Genomic DNA, 26,269 nt, shown 5'->3' with positions numbered 1-26,269 from the left:
GGTAATCTTCCTTTGTATCTTCTGTCAGTACGTGACATCCTTAAAATGTGATGCCCAGAATTTTACACAATACTCCAGTTGTGGCCTAACCCATTAAAGGTTTAGCATGACTTCCTTGTTTTCGTATTCATTGCCCCTGTATACAAAGCTAAGTATTCCACACGGTTACTTAACTATCTTTTAACTTGCCCTTCACAATTTCGCAACCTTTAAAGATTTGTGAATATGCACTCGGGTCCCTCTGCTCTTGCACCACTCTCAAAATAGTACCATTTAAATAATGCTGACTCCATGTTGTTCCTCTCAAGTGCATCACTTCACACACTTACCACATTAAATTGCATCTGCCATATGGCTGCCTATTGCATCATTCTGTCTGTTTTCCTGATGTCTGCTACTATCCTTCTCACTATTTACTACATTGTCAAATTTTGAATCATCCACAAATTTTGACATTGTACTCCTATCCCCAAGTCCATGTCATTTATATACAACAAGAAAAGCAATGGTCCTAATACTACTTCATGGGGGACCCCACTGCATTCTCAAATCCAGTCGCAAAAGCATCCATTCACCACTGCTTTCTTCCTGCTATCTCATAGCCAATTGCGTGCCCAAGTTACTGTCCCTTGAATCCCCTTTGCTTTTATTTTCCAACGACGTCTGTTATGTGTTATTCTATCAAATGCCTTTTGAAAGTCCATATATACATAGAATCATAGAATAGTTACAGCACCAAAGGAGGCCATTGGCCCATCATGTCTATGCCAGCCCTATCCGAGAGCAACTCACCTAGTCTCGCACCCCCGCCTTTTCCCAATAGCTCTGCACATTTTTGCTTCAGATAATTATCCAGTTCCCTTTTGAAGGCTTCGATTGAATCTGCCTCCAGCACACACTCGGACAGTGCATTCCAGATCCTAACCACTCGATGTGTTAAAAAAAAAAAAAAAAGTTTTTCCTCATTTTGCAATTGCTTCTTTTGCCAATCCTCTTAAATCGGTGGCCTCTGGTTCTCGATCCTTCTGCCAATAGGAACAGTTTATCCCTGTCTACTTTGTCCAGACCCCTCATGATTTGAACACCTCTATCAAATCTCTTAATTATCCCTTCTCCCAGGAGAGCAGCCCCAGGTTCTTCAATCTATCCATGTAACTAAAATTCTTCATCCCGAGAACCATTCTTGTGAATCTTTCCTGCACCCTCTCCAAAGCCTTCACATCCTTACTAAAGTGTTGTGCCCAGAACTGGACACGCTACTCCAGTTAAGCCTGAATCATTGTTTTATTCAGGTTTGTTATAACTTCCTCACTTTTGTACTCTATGCTCCCATTTATAAAGCCCAGGATCCCATATGCCTTAATTAATCACTCTCTCAACTTCTCATGCAAGGTCACAAACCTGAAACGTTAACTCTGCTTCTCTCTCCACTGATGCTGCCTGACCTGATGAGATTTCCAGCACTTTCTGTTTTTATTACTTTCTCAACTTGCCCTGTCACCTTCTATGATTTGTGCACATATACCCCAGGTCTGTCAGCTCCTGCACCCCCTTTAGAATTGTACCCTTTAATTTATATTGTCTGTCCTCGTTCCTCCAACCAAAATGAAGCACCTCACACTTCTATGCATTAAATTTCATATGTCACTTGTCCACCCATTCCATCAGACTGTCTATTTCCTCTTGCATTTTATCACCATCCTGCTCACAATTCACAACACCTCCAAGTTTTGTGCTGTTCATAAATTTTGAAATTGTGCCCTGTACACTCAAGTCTACGTCATTAATATAGATCAAGAAAAGATGTTTCTGGTGTCTATCCACCGCCCCCACTGCCACAAGGGCCTCATCTGGCTGACGCTGGTATTTTTTCGGCAGCGGGCGGCTTCTTTGCCACCTGGGGAGGCTGCTTGGTAAATCCCAGTGCTCCACAGAGGACCCCCCCCCCCTAACCCATGGTACAAGCCACCCGCACTGAAGCACCTCCCCCGCCCTTCTAATCGACCCCACCCACCTCATCGGGACGCAGTCAATTTTCCCCAGTGGGACCCAAAACTCTCCTTTCAGTGCCAGCATCCACAGTCCTTTTCTGGCTGGGTGCAGTCCCAGCAGTGGCCATTACTCATGGTGGCACTGCTGGGACTGAGGAGCTGCCAGCTGGAGGCGTGTCTTCCTGTCTCGGGCTGAAATCCTGCCCGGGGCCAATTAAGGGCCTGGGCCATGCAAAATCGCTGTGTGGCTTCCAGGTCCAGTAGAGGCAGGCTCGCCCCCAACTTTTAAGATGGTGGGTGGGACCTCTGCTGCCACGTAAATTTCTGGCCTTGGTGTCAAATTTGACCCCGAGATGAGCTTCTGACCTCATATTCGTACCATCACTAAGACCACCTATTTCTGCCTCCATAACATTGCTTGATTTTTGCCCCGTCTCAGCTCATCTGCTGCTGAAACCCTCATTCAGGCCTTCATTACCTCTAGACTTGACTATTCCAACGCACTCCTGGCTGGTCTCCTGCATTCTGCTCTCCAAAACCCTGCTGTCAAGTTCCATTCCTCCATCACCCCGGTGTTTGCTGACCTACATTTGCTCCCAGTCAAACAATGTCTTGAGTTTAAAATGCTCATCCTTGTTTTTAAATCCCTCCATGGCCACGCCCTTCCCTGTCTTTGTTATCTCCTCCAGCCCCACAACCCTCCAAGATATCTCTGCTCCTCTAATTCTGGCCTCTTGTGCATCCCTGATTTTAATCCCTTCACCATTGGTGGCCACACCTTCAGTTGCCTGGGCCCAAACTCTGGAATACCCTCCCTATACCTCTCCACGTCGCTTTCCTCCTTTAAAACTCTCCTTTAAAAACTACCTGTTTGACCAAGCTTTTGATCATCTGACCGAATATTTCCTTTTGTAGCTCGGTGTCATACTTTGTTTTATAATGCTTCTGTGAAGCACCTTGGGACAGTTTATTATGTTAAAGGCACTATATAAATATGTTGTTGTAGTAGATGACTTTGGATTCCCTTTTATCTTGGCTGCCAGTCTCTTCTGATACGTTCTTTGTTTCTTTTTCTCTTTCCCTCTGAACCTTCTATATTCTGCCTGGTTCTCGCTTGTATTATCCACCTGACATCTATCATATGCACCCTTTTTCTGTTTCATCTTACTTTCTATCTCTTTTGTCATCCAGGGAGCTCTGGATTGGTTTGTCAAACTATCTCCTCTTTAAAGGCAGTCCATTGTTCTGTTATAGTTTTGCCTGCCAGTCTTTGATTCCAGTTTACCTGGGGCAGATCAGTTCTCACTCCATTGAAGTTGGCCCTCCCCAAATTAATTATTTTTACTCTAGGCGCTCCTTGTCTTTTGCCATAGTAACCCTAAACCTATGATCACTGTCCCCTAAATGTTCCCCTACTGACTCTTGATCCACTTGACCCATCTCATTCCTCAGAACCAGATCCAGCACTGCCTCTTTCCTCCTTGGACTGGAAACGTACTGATGTAGAAAATTCTCCTGAACACATTCTAGAATCTCTTGCCCCTTTCTGTCCTTTACAATATTACACTCTCAGTATATATTACAATAATAAAATCCTGCATTATAATTGCTCTAAATTCTTGCACCTCTCTGTAATTTCCTTGCAAATTTGTTCCTGTATATCTTTCCCATTAGTTGATGGCCTATAAAATACACCCAGCAATGCAATGGTACCTCTATTAGCTCTAACCAGATAAATTCTGTCCTTGACCTCTCCAGGAGATCCTGTCTCTCCCTCTCCAGCACTGTAATGTTCTCCTTAATCAATATTACTATTCCCCCCCCCCTTTCTTTCCTGAACACCTTGTATCCAGGAATATTTAGTACCCACGTCCTGCCTTTTTTTTTGAGTCAGGTCTCCGTTATCACCGCGATGTCTTATTTTCCATGTGGCTATCTGTACCTGCAGCTCATAAACATTATTTATCACATTCCGCACATTTACATACATGCACAGTAAACCTAATTTAGACTGTTACTTTCCTTCTTAGTCTGACCCCACCTAATACCTTACTGTTTCCTACTCTAGTGCTATCTGTCTCCCCCAATTCTCTGTGCACCTTGGTTTTCCCCTCAAATGTTACTTCCTGGTTCCATGTGCCTGCCAAGTTAGTTTAAACCCTCCCCAGTAGCACTAGCAAATCACCCCACAAGGATATTGGTGCATTCATCCGCTCGATCCTCCTGTTTCTATACTCACTTGCGCATGGTACCAGGAGTAATCCAGAGATTACTTCCTTTGAGGTCTTGCTTGCTAGTTTCTTTGCTAACTCAATAAACTCTGCCTGCAGAACCTCATCCCTATTTCTCCCAATGTCATGGGTACAAATGTGGACCACAGCTGCTGGCTGTTCACCCTCCCCCCTCAGAGTGCTGTGCAGCCACTGAGTGACATCCTTGACCCTGGCACCAGGGAGGCAACATACCATCCTGGATTCACATCTGTGGTTGCAGAAACACCTGTCTGTTCCCCTAACCATTGAATCCGCTATTGCTATTGCGTTTCCAATCTTCCCCTGCCCCCCCACCCCCCCCCCCCCGCGCCCTCCCCCACAATACAGCTGAGCCAGTCATGGTGCAATGGACTAGGATTTGGCTGCACTCTATAGGAACCATCACTCTCACCAGTATTCAGAAGAGTGAGAGAGTCAGATGCACTCAGCAGACTCCTGCACTACCTGCTTGGTCCTCCTTGATTGCCTGGCAGTCACCCATTGCCTCTCTGCCTGAATACCCTTAAGCTGCGGGATGACCACATCTATAAACATGCTATCCACAAAACTGAGCCTCACAAATGTGCCACAGTGACGCCAGCTGATGCTCAATGTTTGAAACCTGGAGCTCAAGCTGTTGCAGCTGAGGACATTTCCTGCACATGTGGTTGTCCAGGGTATCTATTGCACTACTTTCATCAACCCCCTTTGTTACTTCAACCCTTTCTGTTACATCATCAAAGAACTCAACTTAGCCAGTCGGACACGATTTGCCTTTTAATAAATTCATGCTGATTGTCTTTAATAACCCATACTTCTCCAAGTGAGAATGAATTTTATCTTTGACAGTGGCCTGTAGTACCATTACTGATAGATTGACTGGCATGTGGTTACCAGGTTTATCTGTTCCCTTTTTTGAATAGAGGTATGTTATAGTCAAGTGAGGGAGTGGGGGTGGGGTGCTTGTTGTCCTCTTTTTCCTCTCATCGTTTGACTACAACAGATTTAATTCTTAGTGGATGTATTGGCCAATTCAGTAGGTGTTTGATTACTTACTTGCTATTATAACAAAAACCAACCGGACAGGTTTTCTTAAGTTTAACAAAGAAAGAGATTAACTTTATCGTACCTAAACTGAACCAATGAAAATAATAAACTACGTGCCACCTTTCATTCACACACACACACAAAAGGTTTAAATACACACAAATAGGTTACAGAGTGGGGGAAGGTAGATTAGTTGAGTTAAAGTCCATAGAAAAAAAGGGGTTTACAGTCTGTGGCGTTTTGATGATTCGGCTGGCTTCTAGCTGAACTTAGTGGTCCCTGAGGCTTTTAGTTTGAAGAGGTAGATGACTGGTTCTGTGGGTCTCTTGGAGACAGCGATGCAGATGATTACCTCCAGCGGGGTTTCTGATTGTAGCTGGAGTATGCAAAGGTGGTCAGTCAACAAGCAGAGTTTGAAGCTTATAAGCTGAAATGGAGAGAGAGAGAGACACCCCCACTTAGGTCTGCACGTCAGAGTCCAGAAACTTCTCTGCTGCAGAGAAACACGAGCTTAAAACCACAGATGGGGAGGGGCTTGTCACATGACAGTCACCCAGTCATTCCAACATAGCAGTTAGCAGTATTTCTCTTGCTAAAAAGCACACGTAGTTCCCTTGAACTTTCTGGGTTATGTTTCTTGCTGGGAAATGAGCAAACATTTCATCTCCCTCCTCACAGGAATTGCAATGTAGGATACAGTGTTGCAAATTAGGTGGACACCTTAAGCTACACAAAGTACATTTTTTTTATCTGTTCTTTTTAAAATTAATTCAAAAATATAAATTCCGATCTCCAGTCAGTGGATTTAAAAAAATTATCATTTAACAAAGCAAGTTGGCATGACCGGTATAACGTTTACAGTCCTCTAGTCCTCTGGCACCATGCCAGTGTGGAAGAAGGATTGAAAGATTGTGATCAGATCTTCTGCTATCTCCACCCTTTCTCCCCTCAGCAACCAAGGATACATCCCATCTGGACGAAGTGACTTATTAACTTTGAGCACCTTCTATTTATTTTTATCCTATCTACTATCTCTACTCCCTCCTCCTCGACTGCAGCTTTAACTTCATCCTCTTTTTTTGAAGAAAATGGAAAGTAATCGTTTAGAACCTCAGCCATGTCTTCTGCCTGATTGGAACATTGTCATAGTCATAGAGTTGTACAGCACAGAAACACGCCCTTCGGCCCATCGTGTCGGTGCCGGCCATCAAGCACCTAACTATTCTAATCCCATTTTCCAGCACTTGGCCCGTAGCCTTGTATGCTATGGCATTTCAAGTGCTCACCTAAATACTTCTTAAATGTTGTGAGGGTTCCTGCCTCTACCACTACTTCAGGCAGTGCATTCCAGATTCCAACCACCCTCTGGGTGAAAAAACTTTTCCTCATATCCCCTCTAAACCTCCTGCCCCTTACCTTAAATCTATGCCCCCTAGGGGGCAATTCTCTGCAATTTCCAGCCTTCCTTCACTCAGTAACCTAGGAAACATCCAATCCAGACCCAGGTGACTTTTCTACTTTGAGGACTGCCAGTCTTTTAATTCCCCCCTCATTAGCTGTTTTATACTCTCCAATATTGCTACTACCACCTTCTCTATTACAACATTAACTTCAACCACCCTTTTTGTGAAGACAAATGCAAAATAAACATTCAGAACCTCAGTCATGCCCTTTATCTTCTGCTAAGGGAAAAAGTTTCTTCCTATCGAACTTATCAATGCCCCTCATAATTTTGTATACCTCAATCATATCTCCCCTCAGCCTTCTTTACTCTAAGGAAAACAACCCTAGCCTTTTCAGTCTCCCTTCATAGTTGAAATGCTCCAGCCCAGGCAACATCCTGGTGAATCTCCTCTGCACCCTCTCCAGTGCAATCACATCCTTCCTATAGTGTGGTGCCCAGAACTGGACACCATACTCCGCTATGGCCTACCTAGTGTTTTATACAGCTCCATCATAACCTCCCTGCTCTTATATTCTATGCCTCAGCTAATAAAGGCAAGTATCCCATACTCACCACCTTATCTACCTGTGCTGCTGCCTTCATTGATCTATGGACAAGTACACCAAGGTCCCTCTGTACTTCCTAGGGTCATACCATCCATTGTATATTCCCTTGCCTTGTTAGTCCTTCCAAAATTGTGGTTAAAGTCTCTGCAATTTCAAGCCTTCCTTCACTCAGTAACCTAGGAAACATCCAATCCAGACCCAGGTGACTTTTCTACTTTGAGGACTGCCAGTCTTTTAATTCCCCCCTCATTAGCTGTTTTATACTCTCCAATATTGCTACTACCACCTTCTCTATTACAACATTAACTTCAACCACCCTTTTTGTGAAGACAAATGCAAAATAAACATTCAGAACCTCAGTCATGCCCTTTATCTTCAAAGAAGATTGATTTACTTTATTCCTAATAGGCCTTTAACAATCCTACTTTTTATTTGTTTTTAAAAGCTTTTTTTTTAATGTTATCCGCTTTTTTTCCCCTTGTGTCCTTTTTCAGTTTACCCCATACGTAGTTTGTATTCTGCCTGGTGTTCTACTGTGTTCTATGCCTGACATTTGTCATTAGCCTCCTGTTTTTGCTTTATTTTAATCTCAGTTTCCTTTGTCATCCACGGAACTCTGGTTTTGTGTATCTGCTCTTTCTTCCTTATGGCAAGTTGCTTGGTTTGTACCTGAACTGGCTCCACTTTGAAGGCCTGCCATTATTCATTTACTGTTTTTTTGGGGGGGTGGGGGAGTGAAATCTTTGTTTCCAGCCCACCTGTGCTATTGGATTCAGAACTATCTTCTCCAGTGGGAGAAAGCAAAAGCTGCTATTAGGAGGCAGGGTTATCCCATAGAGCAGGATGAAAGAATATTATTAAACCACATGACCTATGGTATTTAATATAACTATAAAGGTCCCGTGGTTTCCCCTCTTCCCACCGTTCCCAAATTCATGTGGGGAAAATTCCTGGCAACTAATCAGTAGAAATTCTCATCAGAATTTCACTTTTTGGAGTTGTCCTGATAGTCATCCTCATGCAAGAGTGCTCAAAATTGGGGCCTTTGAAATAGCTCCTGAATAACAAGTTTTTTTGAATTTTATGGAATAGCACATTGAAATGCTTAAAATGCTATCATAGTCAACACAAAGTAAATAATCTGTGCATTCCGGTGAAAACTTCACCGCCCACCTGCATGACTGTCAAATAGTCTATTAGCAACTAGACCCACTCCCCCCGCTCTTTCTCATAGCCCTGAAGATTTTTTCCCTTCAAATTTTTATCCAATGCCCCTTTGAAAGTTACTATTGAATCTGCTTCTGCCATAATTTCAGACAGGCATTCCAGATTGATGTGTTTTTTAAAAAAAAGTTTCCTCAAACTGCCTCTGTTTCTTTTGCCAATCAACTTAAATTTGTGTCTTCTGACTTATGGACACTTCCGCCACTGGTAATAGTTTCTCCTTATTTACTCTATCAAACCTATTCGTGATTTTGAACACCTCTATCAAATTTCCTGTTAAACTTCTATGGTGAACACCCACTGCATCTCTAGTCACCACATAACTGAAATTCTTCATTCCTGTGGTACCATCCTAGTAAATCTCTTCGATACCCTCTCTGAGAGCTTGACGCCCTTCCTAAAGTGTGGGGCCCAGGATTGAACACACTACTCCAGCTGAAGCCAACTAATGTCCTTCAGAGGTTTAGTATAGCTTCCTTTCCTTTGTACTTTATGCTTCTAATAAGAAAACCAAGGATCCTGTAAGCTTTTTTAACAGCTGATTCAATGATTTGTGTACATAGACACCCAGACTTCCCTGTTCTTACACTCCCTTTAAAGTTGTATCATTTAGTTTATGTTACCTCTTATTCTTTCTACCAAATTGTATCACTTCACACTTCTCTACGTTGAATTTCATTTGCCGTGTGTCTGTCCATTTCACTAGTCTATGTCCTCCTCAAGTCTGTTACTGTCCTTCTCATTGTTCCACTAGATTTCTGAATTTTGAATCATCTGCAAGCTTTGAAATTAAGTCCTGTGTTCCCAATGACAAGTTTTTAATATATATCAAAAAGAGCACAGGTACTAATAGTGGCCCTTGGGAACACCACTGAATGCCTCTCACCAGTCTGGTAAAACAGCCATTCACAACTAACCTCTGCTTTCTGATCCTCAGCCAATTTCATATCCGCATTACTACTGTTCCTTTTAATCCCATAGGTTTTAATTTTGCTAACAATTCTATTAAGTGAAACTTTGTCAAATGCCTCTGAAAGATCATATGCACGTCAACCGCATTACTCCCATCAACCCTCTCCATTACTTCATCAAAGAACTCAATCAAGTTAGCCAAACATGATTTGCCTTTAACAAATCTGTGCTGACTTTCATTTGTTAGCCTATACTTTCCAAATGCCAATGAATTTTGTCTGGTATCATTGTCTCTAAAAATTTCCCCACCATTGACTGTGGGCTGACTGGTCTGTAGTTGCTGGGTTTTCCCCTCAACTGTCTTTCCCCCCCCACCCCCCGCCACTCCCTTTTAAACAGGGCTGTAACATTTGCAACCCTCCTGTCCTCTTGCACTACCCCCGTATCTAAGGAGAGTTGGAAGATTCTGGCCAGAGCCTCTGCAATTTCAACCCTTACTTCCCTCAGTAACCTAGGATGCATCCGATCCAGACTGGGTGACTTTTTATGCTACCAGTGGCGCTACTATCTCCTCCTTTACGGCTGCGTTGGCAGCATCCTCTTCTCTAGTTAAGACTGGTACAAAAACATAATTTAATACTGCAGTCAAACCCTCTGCCTCCACAAAAAGATCACCTTTTTGGTCCCTAATCGTCTCCACCCTTCCTACCACTACTGTTTTATAATTTATATGTTACAGGAATCTTTTCTAAGATTTTCTGACATTGCAACATCAAAACGTTATAAAATCAGTTGAAATGTAGTCATTAAAATGGCTGAAGGCGATTTGCAGTGTAGTTGCACGCGCTTGGGGTGTGAATAATTATAATAGTCCGAGCTTCAATCTTGTATTTTATGACTTCTACATAATTACATGGATTTTCAACTCTTGCCCATTATTACATACGGTATACATGTGGATTTTTGTTTATCAGGTCTTCAAAGCTGAGCAATGGAGAAACTGAATCAGTGAATACAATGATAGTTCATGATGATGATCTAGAGCTGCTGACTGAAACTTCTGTGACTCCCTCTAAAGATGGCACTTTAATTGTTCGACAGGTACTGTATGCCACAGGCAGGAAGGTCTGTCTCTTGTCCATTAACTCTTATTTACCCATATGTTAATTTTTGTTATGCACTTTTATGTTAATAGCCTAGTAATTGACATGAATTTATCAGTGCTTCAGTTTAATTTTCCTTTTTTTATTTGTACATAGGATATTTAATTTCTTCCATTGACTGCAGTTGCCTTGCGTGTGTTAGTATGTCCATCATAATAGTTAATATCTTGAGTTTAGATGGACAGGAAGTGACTGCAGACAAAAATCATAGAAATGCATAATGTTCACTTCTAAGTCTGACACTCACTCAAAATGTTTCTAAATGCAATTAACCTGTCTGTAAGCTTCCATTCATGCAAGTGTTTTACTCTAACGTCAGACATATTTTTAAAAACTAAAACTTCACTTTTGAAGCTGTAATCAAGTAACTAGCTTTTTAACTCCATTGAGCAGCATTGTTGGCCTTCATAAAAATGGAAACAGAGAGGAATTTTGACACTCAATGTTACACTCTCTTGAAATTCCATGACATTAATTATTGCAAACAATATAAATTATTCAGTATCCTACACGGCATCAAATTCAAGCTATAATATTTGTCAGTTTTTCTGTGAATATTATAATTATCTAATCAACATTTTAAAATTCCATCTGAAGTGAGCTTTAGAATGTAGATAGCGTGCAATTTTTTTTTATTGAAAGCACTGCTGAAATTCTAGCCAGTGTTTGTTCTGCCTCAAGTAATAAGTGTTTATCTACTGAAGTGGTTTTGTCAAATTATGCCAAATTTAATTGTTTGTTAGAACTAGTCATTGTACTGAGATAAAAGCTGCACCATCCAACTTTGCTGCATTAACTCTTCTGCCAATTAACTGCTAGGGCGATAGGTATTCAAGCAACTCTTCAGCAAGACAAGTATGCCTGTTTTTTCTACAGAGCGCAGGTGAATTAAAGCGTGCCAGCCACCATGAGAGTAATGGCTTTGCAACCCGCATTCACCTCTTGCCAGATCTCATACAGCAAAGCCATTCCTCCACCTCCCCAACCAGCCAGCAGTCTCCCATCATGTCCCCTCAGCTGCCCCAGGACGAGCTTACTACTAATGAGGTATGTTTGACCATAGCCGGCTGCCGTTCCGGCATACCACTCCTGTAAACTAGTTAGCCACAACAGCACTCCAGTCAATCTCCGATACTTTTCCTCTTTAATTTTCGCTGTGTAACAATTCTACACCACTATTGTAGAAGACACTAGATCCTGTTATTGGGTAGAATGTTTTGACTCCAAAACTTGCCAGTTAATGGATATTATAAACTTTGATTTAATAAAAAGTAAAAATTGTTTCAGTAGAATACTTTCACTATGCCATAAACAGTGTTTTGCTATTGAGTTAAGAAGGCAGATTGACCTCATGCTCAGGATTATGAATTGGACTTGAAAGTCTTAATGTATTTTTAAGGATATGAGCGTGAAAGATAACCGTATACAACTATTTTTTTAAAAAAAATCCAATTCCAGCAGTTGATGTAATTGGCTCTCATTTGCAAAGTGCTATTTATAAAGCCTCTGGCTGCTGATTTTCAATGAACTGTAATGCAATTGTGGTTAAAAATATATCACTTCAAAATTGTGAAGGTGGTGTAATGATACGAGATGTTATGCATGTGTAAATCTAGACCTAGTGGGGAAAATAAGTTAGATTTTATTTAGCAGAAGACTGTCAAATAGGTTGCATGCAGTAAAAACAAGTTTGCTCCCACTCCCCTCCTCCCTGCAAAGTCCATTTGTTATATAATAAAAAAAAAAGTGAGACAACTCTGCATTCCAAAGGTACTGCATTTGTAGGTGGTGCTGTGATCTTTTTACTTAAAGGGAAAACAACAAACCCAACTTTAGGAAAGAGTAAGCATTAAAATTATAACTAGTAATTTATTGAAAATTAGATTGATAACGTTTTGCATTATGTGGCTAAGTTCTTAAAACTGTGATTTATAACTTGTTAGTTGTATCTTTTCTCCATTTGAATGTGCAGCCAAGTGGAAAAGTATGTGATATTATAAATGATTAAGATTAATTTAAATGCTATATCTTTTTAAAGCTATGTTTCCCAGACATTTTTCTTTTATTTTCCAACTATTAAGTGTGTTAGTATAAGTTTTTTATCCAGGCCAGATTGTAGGCAGCTGTTTGTATAAAGATACATGTGTTACCATGTTATGCAAATACATAGGAACATACAGGAGCAGGCTGTTCAGCCTCTTTGAATGTTCCACCATTCAGTTATTTCTTACCTGCTCTGTACCTTAACTCCATTTACCTGATTTATGTCCCTTTGTGCATCCACAGCCTTTGTGGGGAGAGGATTCCAGATTTGCACGACTCTTTGTGTGAAAAAGTGCTTCCTTATTTCACTTCTGAATGGTCTGACTCTAATCTCAAGATTGTGCCCCTTGTTCTGGATTTCCCACCAGAGGAAATAGCTTATTGACATCCAATTTATTGACTCCGTTTATCATTTTCACACATCAATTAGACCACCCCTCAATCTTCAAACTCAGTAGGATTCAAGCCATATTTATATAATCTCTGCTCATAATTTATCCCTTAAATCGCTGATGTAATTCTAGTGAATCTGTGCGGAGCACCATTCAAAGTCAGGTATACTCCCTGAGGTTTGGAGCCCAAAACTGAACACAGTACTCCAGATGAGGTCTGACCAAGGCTCTGAATAACTAAAACAAATCTTCCTCACTTTTGCACTCCAAAATTCTCGAGATAAAGGCCAACATTCTGTTAGTCTTTTTGTTTTTTTTTGTGCCTTTCCACTAGCTTTTGCTGCATTGTGTGCATGGACACTCAAAGCCCTTTGCTGCTTCTCAGTTCTTGGACTTGCCTTCAAAAAAAATTCCAATTTGTCTTTCTTGGATCCAAAATGGGTAACCTCACACTTCCTCACATGAATTCTATCTGTGCGCACACATCTAGCTGAATTTTAACAGCCCCCCGATGTCAGGTGTCATGGCGGGGGCCCGGAAAATACTTCCGGGAGAGGCCAACCAACCACAAGCCTCGATGCCAGGAAGGCCCCGCCCCATTTTACCTGCATGCGGCGAGGTCTCGGCAGAACTGCTGCCACTCGGTGGCGGAGCCTTAATTTAAATATTTAAATAATTTATAATGAATGCATAAACACTTACCTTGTCCCGATGGCTGTCCCACACTGATATTCCGGCTGGTGGCCGGAACGCTGGCGCCTTCGGATCGCGGGAGCTTCTAAAATGAATGCGATTGGGTGAGAAGTTAAAAGTTAAAGGAAAGAAAGTGCAGTGGGGAGGTCATGATCGAAAATGTCCTTTTTTGGGGGTGGGGGGAGCAGACAAATATGAAACTGATTATTCATTGGTGGTCTTGAAAGTGTGAATAAAATTTTATTTTAATTGATTGGAAAACCTGTCACTTTAAAAATTTAAATGTAACTGAAGGGCTTGAAGCCCTTTAAAAATGTGCCAGTGCCTGCATGGTGGTGCCGGATCCTGTTGCCGGGGACGGAGTGGCTGTCACCTCTACATCATTGGAGGCGGGCGTTCCGCCCCCTCCATGTAAATGATCCGTGGTGCAAAATATTGCGGCGGCTCCGTGGTGCACATCTCACGTGTGCGCCGTAACTCTTTTGAAGCTCGCTGCCAAGATTGGCGGCAAGCTTTAAAAATTCAGCCTATCGTCTCTGTTCATGTATTCTTTGTGACATTTTGCTTCTATCTGGACAACGTACTGTGCCCGTCATCTGAAAATTTGGATGTATAACTCTCTTCCAAGTCGTTGATAGATATAAAAGCTGAGACCCCAGTACAGATCCCAGTCACATCCTGCCACTGAAAGTACATTCTTTTTAGCCCTACCCACTGTCTGCTATCCTCAACCAATTGCTAACTTGGTTCCTCCAAGATACTCCTAATGTGTGCTCTCAATTTTGCTAATAATACATGGTTTGATTCATTGTGTAGTAAGGGTTAGGCCAGATTGTGACTTGACTTTCAAAAATGTGTTAAACCCTTGTGAATCGTATTTTTTTTAAAAGATTTTCTAATAATTGAGTATTAAATTAGGATAAGAGTAGGGGATTTTGAAGGGTTGAAGTTTCTAATGAAACATTATTTTAGAATGCCAAGATGATTGAGGAAAAGTTTATTCTGCTTTGGCTTCCATTTTGCCACAGCTGGTCCACAGCTGCGACTGATGCCCTTATGCCAAGGCCAAAATTTGAAATGTCTCTTCCCCACCTGCTGCCCCTTTTAAAAAAAAAAGGCACCATAATATTTAGTGCTGATGTAAAAATTAAATCTCAAATCAATTTTGCAGTAATGTAAGGGTGTAGGCAAAGTGAAAGCCCATTTGACATATAAAAATGGAAGAAAAGATGATTTGAGAAGCATACAGTATTATTTAAACCACAATCAGCTATTCCATACTCCATTTTAATCATATTGGTGTAATCATCCTAACATTTATAAGCATTAAACTGGCAAGTTTTATTTTCTTCAAGTTTCATTGTCATTTCATATAATTTCACTAACATTCCATTTCATGTTTAACCATCTTTCGTATTTCCTTGTGCTTCTGCAATTAGACTTGTGTGTTTTGGGTGGGAAAAAAAAAAGCAATATTAACCCTTTGATTACTGCAGTCACATTTCTGCACCACCATTTAGCAGTGTAGATGTTTTATTTCCCCCGAAAATTGATTGAATTATTTGGCTCAACAGACATCACTAAAATTCTCTTTTAGAAGATTTATTCAAGGGTAGGATGAAGTAAGGTGGGAGGATCTCGGTGGAGCATAAATATTGGGATAGACCTATTGGGTCGAGTGGTCTGTTTCTGTGCTGTAAATTCGATGTAATTCATTGTTTAGTAAGTTTTACTACTTTTAACGTGTAAATTTTTCAAAAGTAGACATTTTGGACATATAAATATTTAATGAGAAGGACATTCAGTACTCAGAGGGTTAAATGGAAAAAATTGATGAGTTGCCTAATTTCACAAAAATAACCCACTGAAAAGTGTTATACATATACTGGTCTGTTTCTGTGCTGTAAATTCTATGTAATTCATTGCACAATAAGTTTTTGCTATTTTTAATGTAAATTTTTCTAAAGTATACATTTTGGATAAAAAGTTCTCTAATTTCACAAAATAACTCACTATTGTTGAAGAATCTTACACATGCACTGTAAACTTATCTGTCACACTCCATTCCTTCATATTACCTGCTGGTTCACATAAGCATTATCACTTTGCTCCACATCTTCTCTACCTCATGCACATGGCTACACAGCTCCTCTAACAGTTTCTCTCTGCATTTCTCTCTCAAAGCCTGTCCCTCTGGCCCTCTCCCTGCCCCCCTCTCCCTCACCTCTGGCCCTCTCTCTGCCTCTCCCTATCACCCTGTTCCCATCCCCAGCAAGCCTCTCCCTGCTTCTCCCTCCAACCTCTTACATTCTCCCTGCCTCTCCCACCCCCTCCTCCCCCAACCTCTAGCTCCTTCCCGCCCCATTGCTCTAACCCACTGCCCCGCCCACCTCTGGCCCTCTGGGCACCCCCACTTGCCTTCCCTTGCCTCCTTGCCATCCATCTCGCCGCCCTTGCCCTCACCCCTGCTCCCACCTGGCCTCGCCCGTCCTCTCAAGTGCAATTTAAATTCACTTTGGAAGATGCGAATGGGTTATTTTTGTAAAATGTGGCAATTCCCTTCATTGCAGAGTTAAATATACTTCATAAATATCAATGTTGCAGGGCATTGCTTCATAGTTGCATTTTGGGAAAATTAAAGCTAAAATAAAACTCTATTCTAATTTAAAAGAAAGTTTTGGTCAACAATAACATTGATTTTTGCAGTGGTGTGTAATTTATTAGTGTGGAGAAATTACGGAGCCTGTGAGGGATCTAAACTTTCACTAGTAAATCCAAAGTGCTTTAGCAATATTGCTGCTTTAAATGTATGCACCAATTCAGTTCTTTCATGCTGTCGGGCTCAAGTTTCAGCAAGACAATCCATCCAAGCAGAGTCAACGTTCAAATGTTAAAATGCATTGAAAATACGTAATTTAAATAGAATAATTTTAATCAGTTTTTTTTTGCAAGTGGGCATATCTCAAGACTATCTCAGATATTTTTCTTTAGCATTGTAATGTGATAATGTCCACAATATCATGGTTAGCAAGGTCATTGTTTTACAGTAGTACCTTTTAAATGAGGAATTCAGAACAATTTGAGCTATGTTTTGCTGCTGTTCAGTTCGGCATACTGTGAGCAATCATAGATTGGACTCTGCAGTAACTGTACGTACAAATCTAAAATAAACCCTTTATTTTATATTTACATACAATATACTTAGTATAGTGGCCTTCTGGTAATAACTGCATTGAACATTCATAGTATTAAAACATAATTTTTCTTGTAGCTTTTTGTTGGATACAGAATATACCTTTGAGCACTTTTTAAAAAAGGTGATATAAGGTATTTTTAATCCTTGAATTAAGACTTCAAATGACTCAATTTTACAGTTTTTCATTTTATTTCAATGACATGCAAAACTCTAATGTGAATTGTCTTGAACATGTTTCTGAATGATTGTGTTTAATTATGCTTACAAATTTAATTGCACCAAATCATGCAGTTTGCATTGGAAATGAGGTGTAGTAATGAATTTCGTTAGTCATTCAATATTCTTCATCATTAATATAAGGTTACAAGCAGCTGAACTTTTCTTTTACAGAGCTGATTTTTGTGACTGAAATTTTAGCCAATTCTTTAACTGAGCACCCAATCTGAATGATTTGATTTATTTACTATAAATTTAAACTATTTAATATAAAATCATGCGTCCCTTATTAAAAATTAACTGCATCTTTCTGCTGTAAAACCTGTAATGAAGAAGTATAAAATAACTTGACTTTGGAGACACTCAATTAAGCACAACTTATAAACTGCAGTAGGAGTTAAAAAAAAAATGACTTTATGTACCAAGCATGTGCCTCATAAATAACAGCTAAGCAAATAAGAATTGTTGCCTTTTTGATTTTCCTGATCATTCTACTTGATATTTTTTCAATATTATGCCAATATAGTGAACACTAATATGTCGTACAGTTTCCAGATAAGTTTGATCTTACCTAAAATTGCCTGTGTTCACAAATTTTGAATTGTGTTATGTCAGCTTTTAAACTATAAAGTGATAGCTATCAAAACCAGGGAGTCCTGGGAGTGACCATCTTACTTGCAAAAAATATCGATACACAAATGCTGCATCACTTCTCTTAAAAAGTAGTTCCAAATCTATAAATTTCTGATCAAATGTGGCAGTTTTACAAAAATACCACACAAAAGCAAAATACTGTGGATGTTGGAAATCTGGAATGAAATCAGAAAGTGCTGGAAAAACTCAGCAGGTCTGGCAGCATCTGTGGAGAAAGAAACAGTTAATGTTTCAGTTGTGTGACCTTTCATCGCAACTGGGAAAAATTAGAAATGTAATAGGATTTGAGCAAGTAAAAGGGGAGGATGGGCAGAAGAACAAAAGGGAAGATCAGTGGTCGGGTGGAGGGCAGGAGAGATTAAATGACAAAAGGTTTGATGGTACAAGGCCAAAGGGGTTGGTAATGTTAAAGAAACAAAAGATGTGTCAAGAGGAAGTGTGATGGGCAGAATCATGAATAGCTGTTGTCTGAAAACCAAGAAAGGGAAATAGGAGAGAAACAAGAGTGAGTATAGTATACTAAATTGAAAGGACAAGTAAATCACTTTCACCTGGAAAGAGTGTTCGATGCCTTCGATAGCAGCTATTCATTTTCTCTCTTATTTCCCTTTTTTTGCTTTCGGACAGCAGCTATTCGTGATCCTGCCAATCACACTTCCACTAGACACATCTTTTGTTTCTTTACTTGTCCCATTACTACTCCCTTTTGTCATTTAATCTCTCCTGCCCTCCATCCTATCACAAACCTTCTCTTTTGTAGTGCTTCCAATTCTCCCCCTTTCACTTGCTCAAAACCGATTACATTTCCAGCTTTTCCCAGTTGTGATGAAAAGTCACAGACCTGAAACGTTAACCCTCTTTCTTTCTCCATAGATGTTGCCAGACCTGCTACGTATTTCCACCATTTTCTGTTTCTATATTTAAAATACTGTACACCTTGTTGAAGTTATGCATTGTTAAAATGTCCAGTAACCAAAGATGACACAAATAATTGGACAGCAAAATGTTAAATTTGAGGATAATAACCATTGTCTAATCTAATCTTATTGAATCTAATTTACATTAAGTTATTGACTGCAGAGCCATTTGAACAGTTCTGGTCACTAAATATTTTGTTCAGGGTTTCCTGCAACTCTTTCCTGCAACATTTTTATTTGTGTACAATATACAGCTTTAATTTCACATTGACACATTTTGAGATTAAAATATGTTCATATGTGTGTACAATTCACTATATGTTTCTTAGTGGATTATTACATTCTTGGACACAGCATAAACATCAGGCCTGGTTTATGTGTCAGATAAACTCAGAACACTGGAGAAAGAAAATTCTTAAACAAGGTAATCATGATCACTGAGGGAACAATTATTTACCTTGCAAAAGTAAATGGATCATGTATTTTAGCAAACATTTATATGTTAAAAAGAGATATGCAAATATGATTAACTAGGAATCTTTCTTGGATGCATTCTTTGCTTTTTCTATTTTAATTCATTATAATTGAATCTTCCTATTCCAGACCCAGTCAGCAGGAAACACACTCCAGAAACATAAATCATCATCATCATTCACACCATTTATAGATCCCAGATTATTGCAAATATCCCCATCCAGTGGGACCACTATATCTTCTATGGGTAAGTGAGAAAACACAGTATAGTCGTCATAGTACAAGATTTTGTTTTAATTCTTTGGTGATTGCAATTCAATTTTTAAAGGAAATGAAATTGTAAAAAGGTAAAAAAAAAACCCACCTTTGATACATACCACTGTTCTCCAGTAGGTTTGGACAATTAAAGGTATTTTATGAAGTCTTGGATATACTAATTAGGATTATGGGACTGGAGAGGGCAGTAGGATAACTTTTGGACTGCTCGAGCGAAAAGAGGTAGAGGCACAATAGGTTGAATGGATGCTTCCTGTGCTGTAGTGAGCCACCTTTCAGTGACGGTGTATCTGCATATCCTTTAGGTGAATTTTCATTCCCATTCTTGCATCCAAAGTGTGCAACTAATTTTTTTTTAACATTGAACTTCATCTACAACCTGGCTTACCTGTATCCTTTTACAGTCTTCCACGGTCCTGGTCATATGGGTATCATAGGATCATGGTATCTTAAAGCACACAAACTAAATTGGCAGGGGGATGGGCACCAGCATATAGATGTGGAAAAGAAGAATAAGGTGCATAATGTGAGTGTGTTGGACAGTACTAGTGAAGGAAGTAGTTACATATTAGATAGGAGCAGACTGAGAAGGGCTATGAGGAATGCAAAGAACATAAGAACTAGGAGCAGGAGTAGGCAATTCAGCCCCTCAAGCCTGCTCCGCCATTCAATAAGATCATGGCTGATCTCCTCTCGGCCTCAGCTCCACTTTCCTGCCCATTCTCCATAACCCTTCAACCCATTACTAATTATAAATATGTCTATCTCCTCAAATTTACTCGATGTCCCGGCATCCACCGCACTCTGGGGTAGTGAATTCCACAGATTCACGACCCTTTGAGAGAAGTAATTTCTCCTCATCTCTGTTTTAAATCTGCTACCCCTTATCCTAAAACTATGACCCCTCGGTCTAGATTGCCTCACCAGAGGAAACATCCTCTTTACGTCTACTTTGTCATCCCCTTAATCATCTTATATACCTCAATTAGATCTCCTCTCAGTCTTCTAAACTCCAGAGAGTAAAGTCCTGAACTGCTCAATCTCTCTTCATAAAACAAACCCCTCATCTCTGGAATCAATCTAGTGAACCGCCTCTGAACTGCTTCCAATGCAACTACATCCCTCAATTAAGGGGACCAAAACTGTATGCAATACTCCAGGTGCAGTCTTGTACAGTTGCAGCAACACTTCCCTACTTTTATACTCTATTCCTTTAGCAATTAGTACCAAAATTCCATTTGCCTTCTTATTACCTGTTGCACCTGCATACTAGTTTTCTGCGATTCATGCACGAGGACACCCTGATCCCTCTGCACCGAAGCACTCTGAAGTTTCTCTCCATTTAGATGATAATTTGCCTTTCTATTCTTCCAACCAAAATGGATAACCTCACACTTATCCACATTAAACTCCATCTGCCAAATTTTGGCCCATTCTCCTAACCTATCCATATCCATTTGTAAATTTCTCATCTCTTTATTGCAACTTACTATCCACCTATTTTAGTGTCATCTGCAAATCTGGCTATAGTACCTTCTATCCCTGCATCCAAGTCATTAATATAGGTTGCAAATAGTTGGAGCCTGAGGACTGAACCCTGTGACACCCTACTGGTTACATCTTGCCAACGAGAAAAGGACCCATTTATCCCGACTCTCTGTTTTCTGTTGGTTAGACAATCCTCTATCCAAGCTAATAAATTGCCCCTGACCCCATGTGATCTTACCTTGTGTATTAACCTTATGTGCGGCACCTTATCAAATGCCTTCTGGAAGTCCAGATAAGCTGCACAGGAGCCCCATCATCCACTTTACTTGTTACATCTTCGAAGAACTGTGGCAAATTAGTCAAACTTGATTTACCCTTCATAAAACCATGCTGACTCTGATGCGTTGCATTTTGACTTTCTAAATGGCCTGTTATTACTTCCTTAATAATGAATTCTAACAATTTCGCAATGACAGTTATTAAACTAACTGTCTATTGTTTCCTACTTTCTGTCTCGCTCCCTTTTTGAATAAGCATTTTTCCAAACCACTAGAACCTTTCCCGCATCCAGAGAATTTTGGAATATTATAACCAATGGATCCACTATCTCCGCTGCCACTTCCTTTAAGACCCTAGGATGTAGGCCATCAGGCCCTGGGGACTTGTCTGCCTTCAATCCCAATAATTTGCTCAGTACTTTTTCCCTCGTGATGATGAATGTTCTAAGTTCCTCCCTTTCTATAGCCTCTGTATTACCTGTTACTATTGGGATGGTACTAGAGTCCTCCACCGTGAAAACTGAGGCAAAATACTGATTTAGCGTCTCCGCCATTTCTGTGTTCCTCACTATTAACTCCCCAGTCTCATCCTTCAAGGGACTAACATTCGCTTTAGCTGCTCTCTTCCCTTTTATATACTTATAGAAGCTTTTGCTATCCGTTTTTATATTTTGCTCTAGTTTTCTTTAATAATTTACCTTTGCTCTTTTTATTACTTTTTGAGTAACCCTTTGTTAATCTTTAAAAGTTTCCCAATCTTCCAGCCTGCCACTGGCCTTTACAATATGGTATGCCTTAGTTTTTGTCTTTATATTATCCTTAACTTCCTTGCTTAGCCATGGACGTATTTTCCCCCTCTTACCATCTTTCTTCCTGTCTGGAATATATTTTAGTTGGGAGGAATTGAATATCTCCTTAAACATCTGCCACTGCTCAACAACTGTCCTACCTTTTAGTCTTCCTGTCCAGTCTTCCATAGGCCTCATGCCTATGTAATCACCTTTGTTTAACTCCAGAACACTAGTGTGGGACAGGATTATAATGCCAGTATGGAAATGTATTAGGTAGTGCATAAGGTTGGTGAGCTGCAAGCACAAATAGCAGTATGGGAATATGATGTAGTGGCAATAATGGAAATGTGGCTTAAAAATGGTGAGGACTGGGCGCTTAATATACAAGGATATAGAATATTCAGAAAAGATGGAAAAAGATGAAAGGGAGGTGGGGTGGCAGTACTGATTATGGTAGCTTTGGAAAGATGAATGTCCTTACAGGGGCAAGGACAGAATCCATTTGGTTGGAGATGAGAAGCAAAAAGGGATGATCACGTTACTAGATGTATTCTGTAGGCTTCCAAATAGTGAGAGATAGAGGAGCCAATCTGCAGGAAAATCGGAGATGTGCAAGAACTGTAGAGTGATGATATTTGGGGACTTTAGTTACCTGAATATAGATTTGGGATAATTTTAGTGTAAAGGGAAAATGGGGGGAGGAATTTCTGGATTGTGTTCAGGAGAACTTCGTTGATCACTGTTCTCGGCCTAACCCGGAAGGAGGCATTCCTGGATCTATGCTAGGAAATGAGGTGGGCCAAGTGGACCAAGTGTCTTTGGGGGAGCACTTGGGTAAGAGTGATTATTGTATCATAGAGTTTAGACTTGTAATGCAAAAAAGCAAGGAACTATATAAAATAGAATGGCTGGATTGGTAGAGGGCTAATTTCAATGCGTTGAGAATAGATCTAGCCAGGATAAAATGGAACCAAAGACTGACAGGAAAAACTGTAAGGGAGCAATAGGTTATCTTTAAGGAAGAGATGCTTCAGATACAGGCTAGGTACATTCTAACAAGGACGCAAAGTAGGGGAAACAGAAACAGGGCTCATTGGATGATGAGGGAGATGGAGACTATGATGAAAAAAGAAAGAGGGTGTATGATGCATGCCAGGTGAATTCTTCAAGTGAGAAACAGGCCAAATATAATGAGTTGAGAGAGATGGTGAACAGGAAAATAAGACTGTTGAAGAAAGAATATGGGAATAAAATGGGAGTCAATATTAAAGGGAACCCAAAAGTCTTCTACCGGCATGTAAATAATAGGGTAGTAGGAGGTGAACTGGGCCCTTTTAGAGACAAAGTGGGTAATATATGCAGGGCAAGACTAGAATACTTAATGAGTACTTTGTATCGGTGTTTGCTAAGGAAGAGGAATCTGACAAAATATCAGTAGAAGTGGAAAGAGTAGAGGCAATGGATAAGGTAAGAATTGAGAGTGAGGAGGTACTGGAAAGCCTGGCGATGCTTCGGGTAAATAAATTACCTGGTCCATATGGCTTGTATCTCAGGTTGCTAAAGGAAGTGGGGATGGAGATGGCGGAAGGGCTTGTCATAATCTTCAAATCTTCCCTAGATACAGGGGAGATTGCAGATGATTGGAGAGTGGCAAATGCGACAGCCTTATTCAAAAAAGGATATAAAGACAGTCCTGGCAATTACAGGCCAATTAGTTAAACATCAGTGGTGGATAAGGTTTGAAAAGCAATACTCGGGGAAGTTTGAGCTAATTAAGGATAGTCAGCATATATTTGTAAAAGGCACTTCATGCTTGACTAATCTAATTGAATTTTTTGATGAAGTAACAGAGAAGGTTGATGAAGGGAATGTGGTGGACGTTATCTATATGGATTTTAAGCAATTGTTTGAAAGTACCACATAAAATGCTAGTTAACAAAATTGAGGCTCATGGAATGGAGGGCAGTGTCCAATTGGATAAAAAAAATTGGCTCGAGCAGAAAACTTGGAGTGGCAAATGTTGAGGATGAGGTGAACCACCTGCAGCAGGACGTAGATAGGCGAGTAGAATGGGCAGAGGGATGGCTGATGTAATTTAAAACAGACAAGTGTGAGATGATGCATTTTGGCAAACGGGATAGGGTGAGTCAATATAGAGTTAATGGCACAGTTCTAAAGAGTGTGCAGGGATGCATCCGCATTGATCTTTGAAGGTGGCAGACATATTGAGAGTGGTTAGCAAGGCATATGGGATCTTGGGCTTCATAAACAGAAACATAGAGTACAAAAGTAGGAAAGTTATGCTGAACCTTTGTAAAGCTCTGAATAGGCCCCAACTAGAGTATTGTGTCCAGTTCTGGTCACTACACTTCAGGAAAGATGTGAGGGTCCTTGAGAGGGTGCAGAGGAGATTTACCAGAATGGTTCCAAGGATGGGGGATTTTAGTTACAAGGCTAAGTTGGAAAAGCTGGAGTTGTTCTCTCTAGAGCAAAGGAGATTGAGGGGAGATCTGATAGAGTTGTCGAAAATTAGGAAAGGCTTACAGAAGTTAGACAAGGAAAAGCTGTTCCCATTAGATGATGTTACAAGGACTAGGGGATACAGATTTAAGGTTTTGGGCAAGAGATGCGGGGCGAACGTGAGGAAGCGGTGGTAATGACCTGGAACTTGCTGCCTATGAGGGTGGTGGAAGTGGAGGCGATCAATATGTCAAAAGGAAATTGAAGGAAATAAACTTGCAGGGCTACGGTGATCAAGCGGAGGAGTGGGACTGACTGGATTGCTCTGTGGAGAGTTGGCATGGACTTGATGGGCCAAATGGCCGCCTCCTATGCCATAAATGACTATATGACCAGGAGGCCATTCAGCTTGTCGTACTTCTTTGAAAGAGATGTCCAATTTAATCCCACATCCCAACTTCTTCCCCATAACCCTGCAAATTATTCCTGCTCAACTATATGTCCATTGCCTTTTGAAAGTTCCGATGGGATCTGTTTCCACCACCCTTTCACTCCAGATCTTAACAGCCCTCTGCATGAAAAAAATTCTCCTTATTTCCCCTCTAATCCTTTAGCTAGTTATTTGAAATGTTATGACAAGGTGAGGAAGGGGTCTAAGGCTCCCCTTTCGCCCCTTTGCTGGTTTGACCACAACAGGGTTTATTCTTTTAACAGTGATTTAGCTTACCACCTTAGTGAGCACTTGCTCCAGTTCCTCAAATATAATTGCAAATGAACCAATCAGACAGGTTTTCTTGAGTTTAGACAAGAAAAATGTAAGTTTATTAACCTTATCACTCTAAACCAGTTAAAATTTATTTTTATTTAGAGATACAAGACTGAAACAGGCCCTTCGGCCCACCAAGTCTGTGCCGACCAACAACCATCCATTTATACTAATCCTACATTAATCCCATATTCCCTACCACATCCCCACTATTCTCATCCCATCTACCTACACTAGGGGCAATTTATAATGGCCAATTTACCTGTCAACCTGCAAGTCTTTGGCTGTGGGAGGAAACCGGAGCACCCAGCAGAAACCCACGCAGTCACAGGGAGACCTTGCAAACTCCGCACAGTACCCAGAATCGAACCCGGATTGCTGGAGCTGTGAGGCTGCGGTGCTAACCACTGCGCCACTGTGCCGCCCCAATTATTAAAATACGCAATGCATCCACGCTCACGTTCACACGAGAGGCCCATACACACACAAATAGATGAGACAGGGAAAAGCAGAGTTGGGAGGTTGAAGTCAAGTCCTTAATAAAAATGGAATTTAAGTACTGAGTCTGTGTCTTTAGTTGAAGTTCAAGTCCTGCAGTCCTTGCTGGGCCTTGTTCACAATTCAGGCTTGCTTCTCTGGTTCCGGAAGGCAGAAGAAGGGCTTTATCCATGTCCTCTTTGTTGCTGACTGTGAGTATCTGTAGACTTGAGCTTTAGTTGTAGCCGAGGCTTCCCTGCGACTTTACAGGAGAGAGAGAGCGAGAGGAGATGTTCCTTCCCTGGATTTCAGTTACTGTCTTTCTGAGGTACAATTCACAAACTCTGAGTTACACAGACAGTCATGTCAAGTGACCACCTCTTTGTTTGAAACAGCACCTTCTGGAATGATCTTGAAATTCAAGACTGTTCAGACCTACTTGGTAGGGGGCTTTGGCTCTTTCAAAGTCAATGGGTGTCGATGGCTTTTGACAATCACCATTGACACAACCATTCTAGATAATTTAATCAGAGAGCACCCGCATTGTTC

General features: G+C 40.6%; 1 protein-coding gene across 4 annotated transcripts in view; it reads left to right on the top strand.

The window, feature by feature from the left end:
• Positions 1–26,269, top strand: part of LOC137371369 (mitogen-activated protein kinase kinase kinase kinase 4) — a 386,728-nt gene that overhangs the window by 298,477 nt on the left and 61,982 nt on the right. For 2 of the 4 annotated variants that reach the window (XM_068033850.1, XM_068033853.1), the window contains exons 21-23: positions 10,411–10,537; positions 11,419–11,646; positions 19,314–19,431. In XM_068033850.1, coding sequence (XP_067889951.1) covers positions 10,411–10,537; positions 11,419–11,646; positions 19,314–19,431 — 473 coding nt within the window. The remainder of the gene's footprint in view (positions 1–10,410; positions 10,538–11,418; positions 11,647–19,313; positions 19,432–26,269) is intronic. The other 2 variants (XM_068033851.1, XM_068033852.1) reach the window with 2 other exon arrangements.

Source organism: Heterodontus francisci, chromosome 6 (assembly GCF_036365525.1).
Source record: "Heterodontus francisci isolate sHetFra1 chromosome 6, sHetFra1.hap1, whole genome shotgun sequence".
Lineage (NCBI taxonomy): Eukaryota > Metazoa > Chordata > Chondrichthyes > Heterodontiformes > Heterodontidae > Heterodontus > Heterodontus francisci.
Note: the sequence above shows the minus strand (reverse complement) of the source record. Positions and strands in the feature narration are given on the sequence as shown.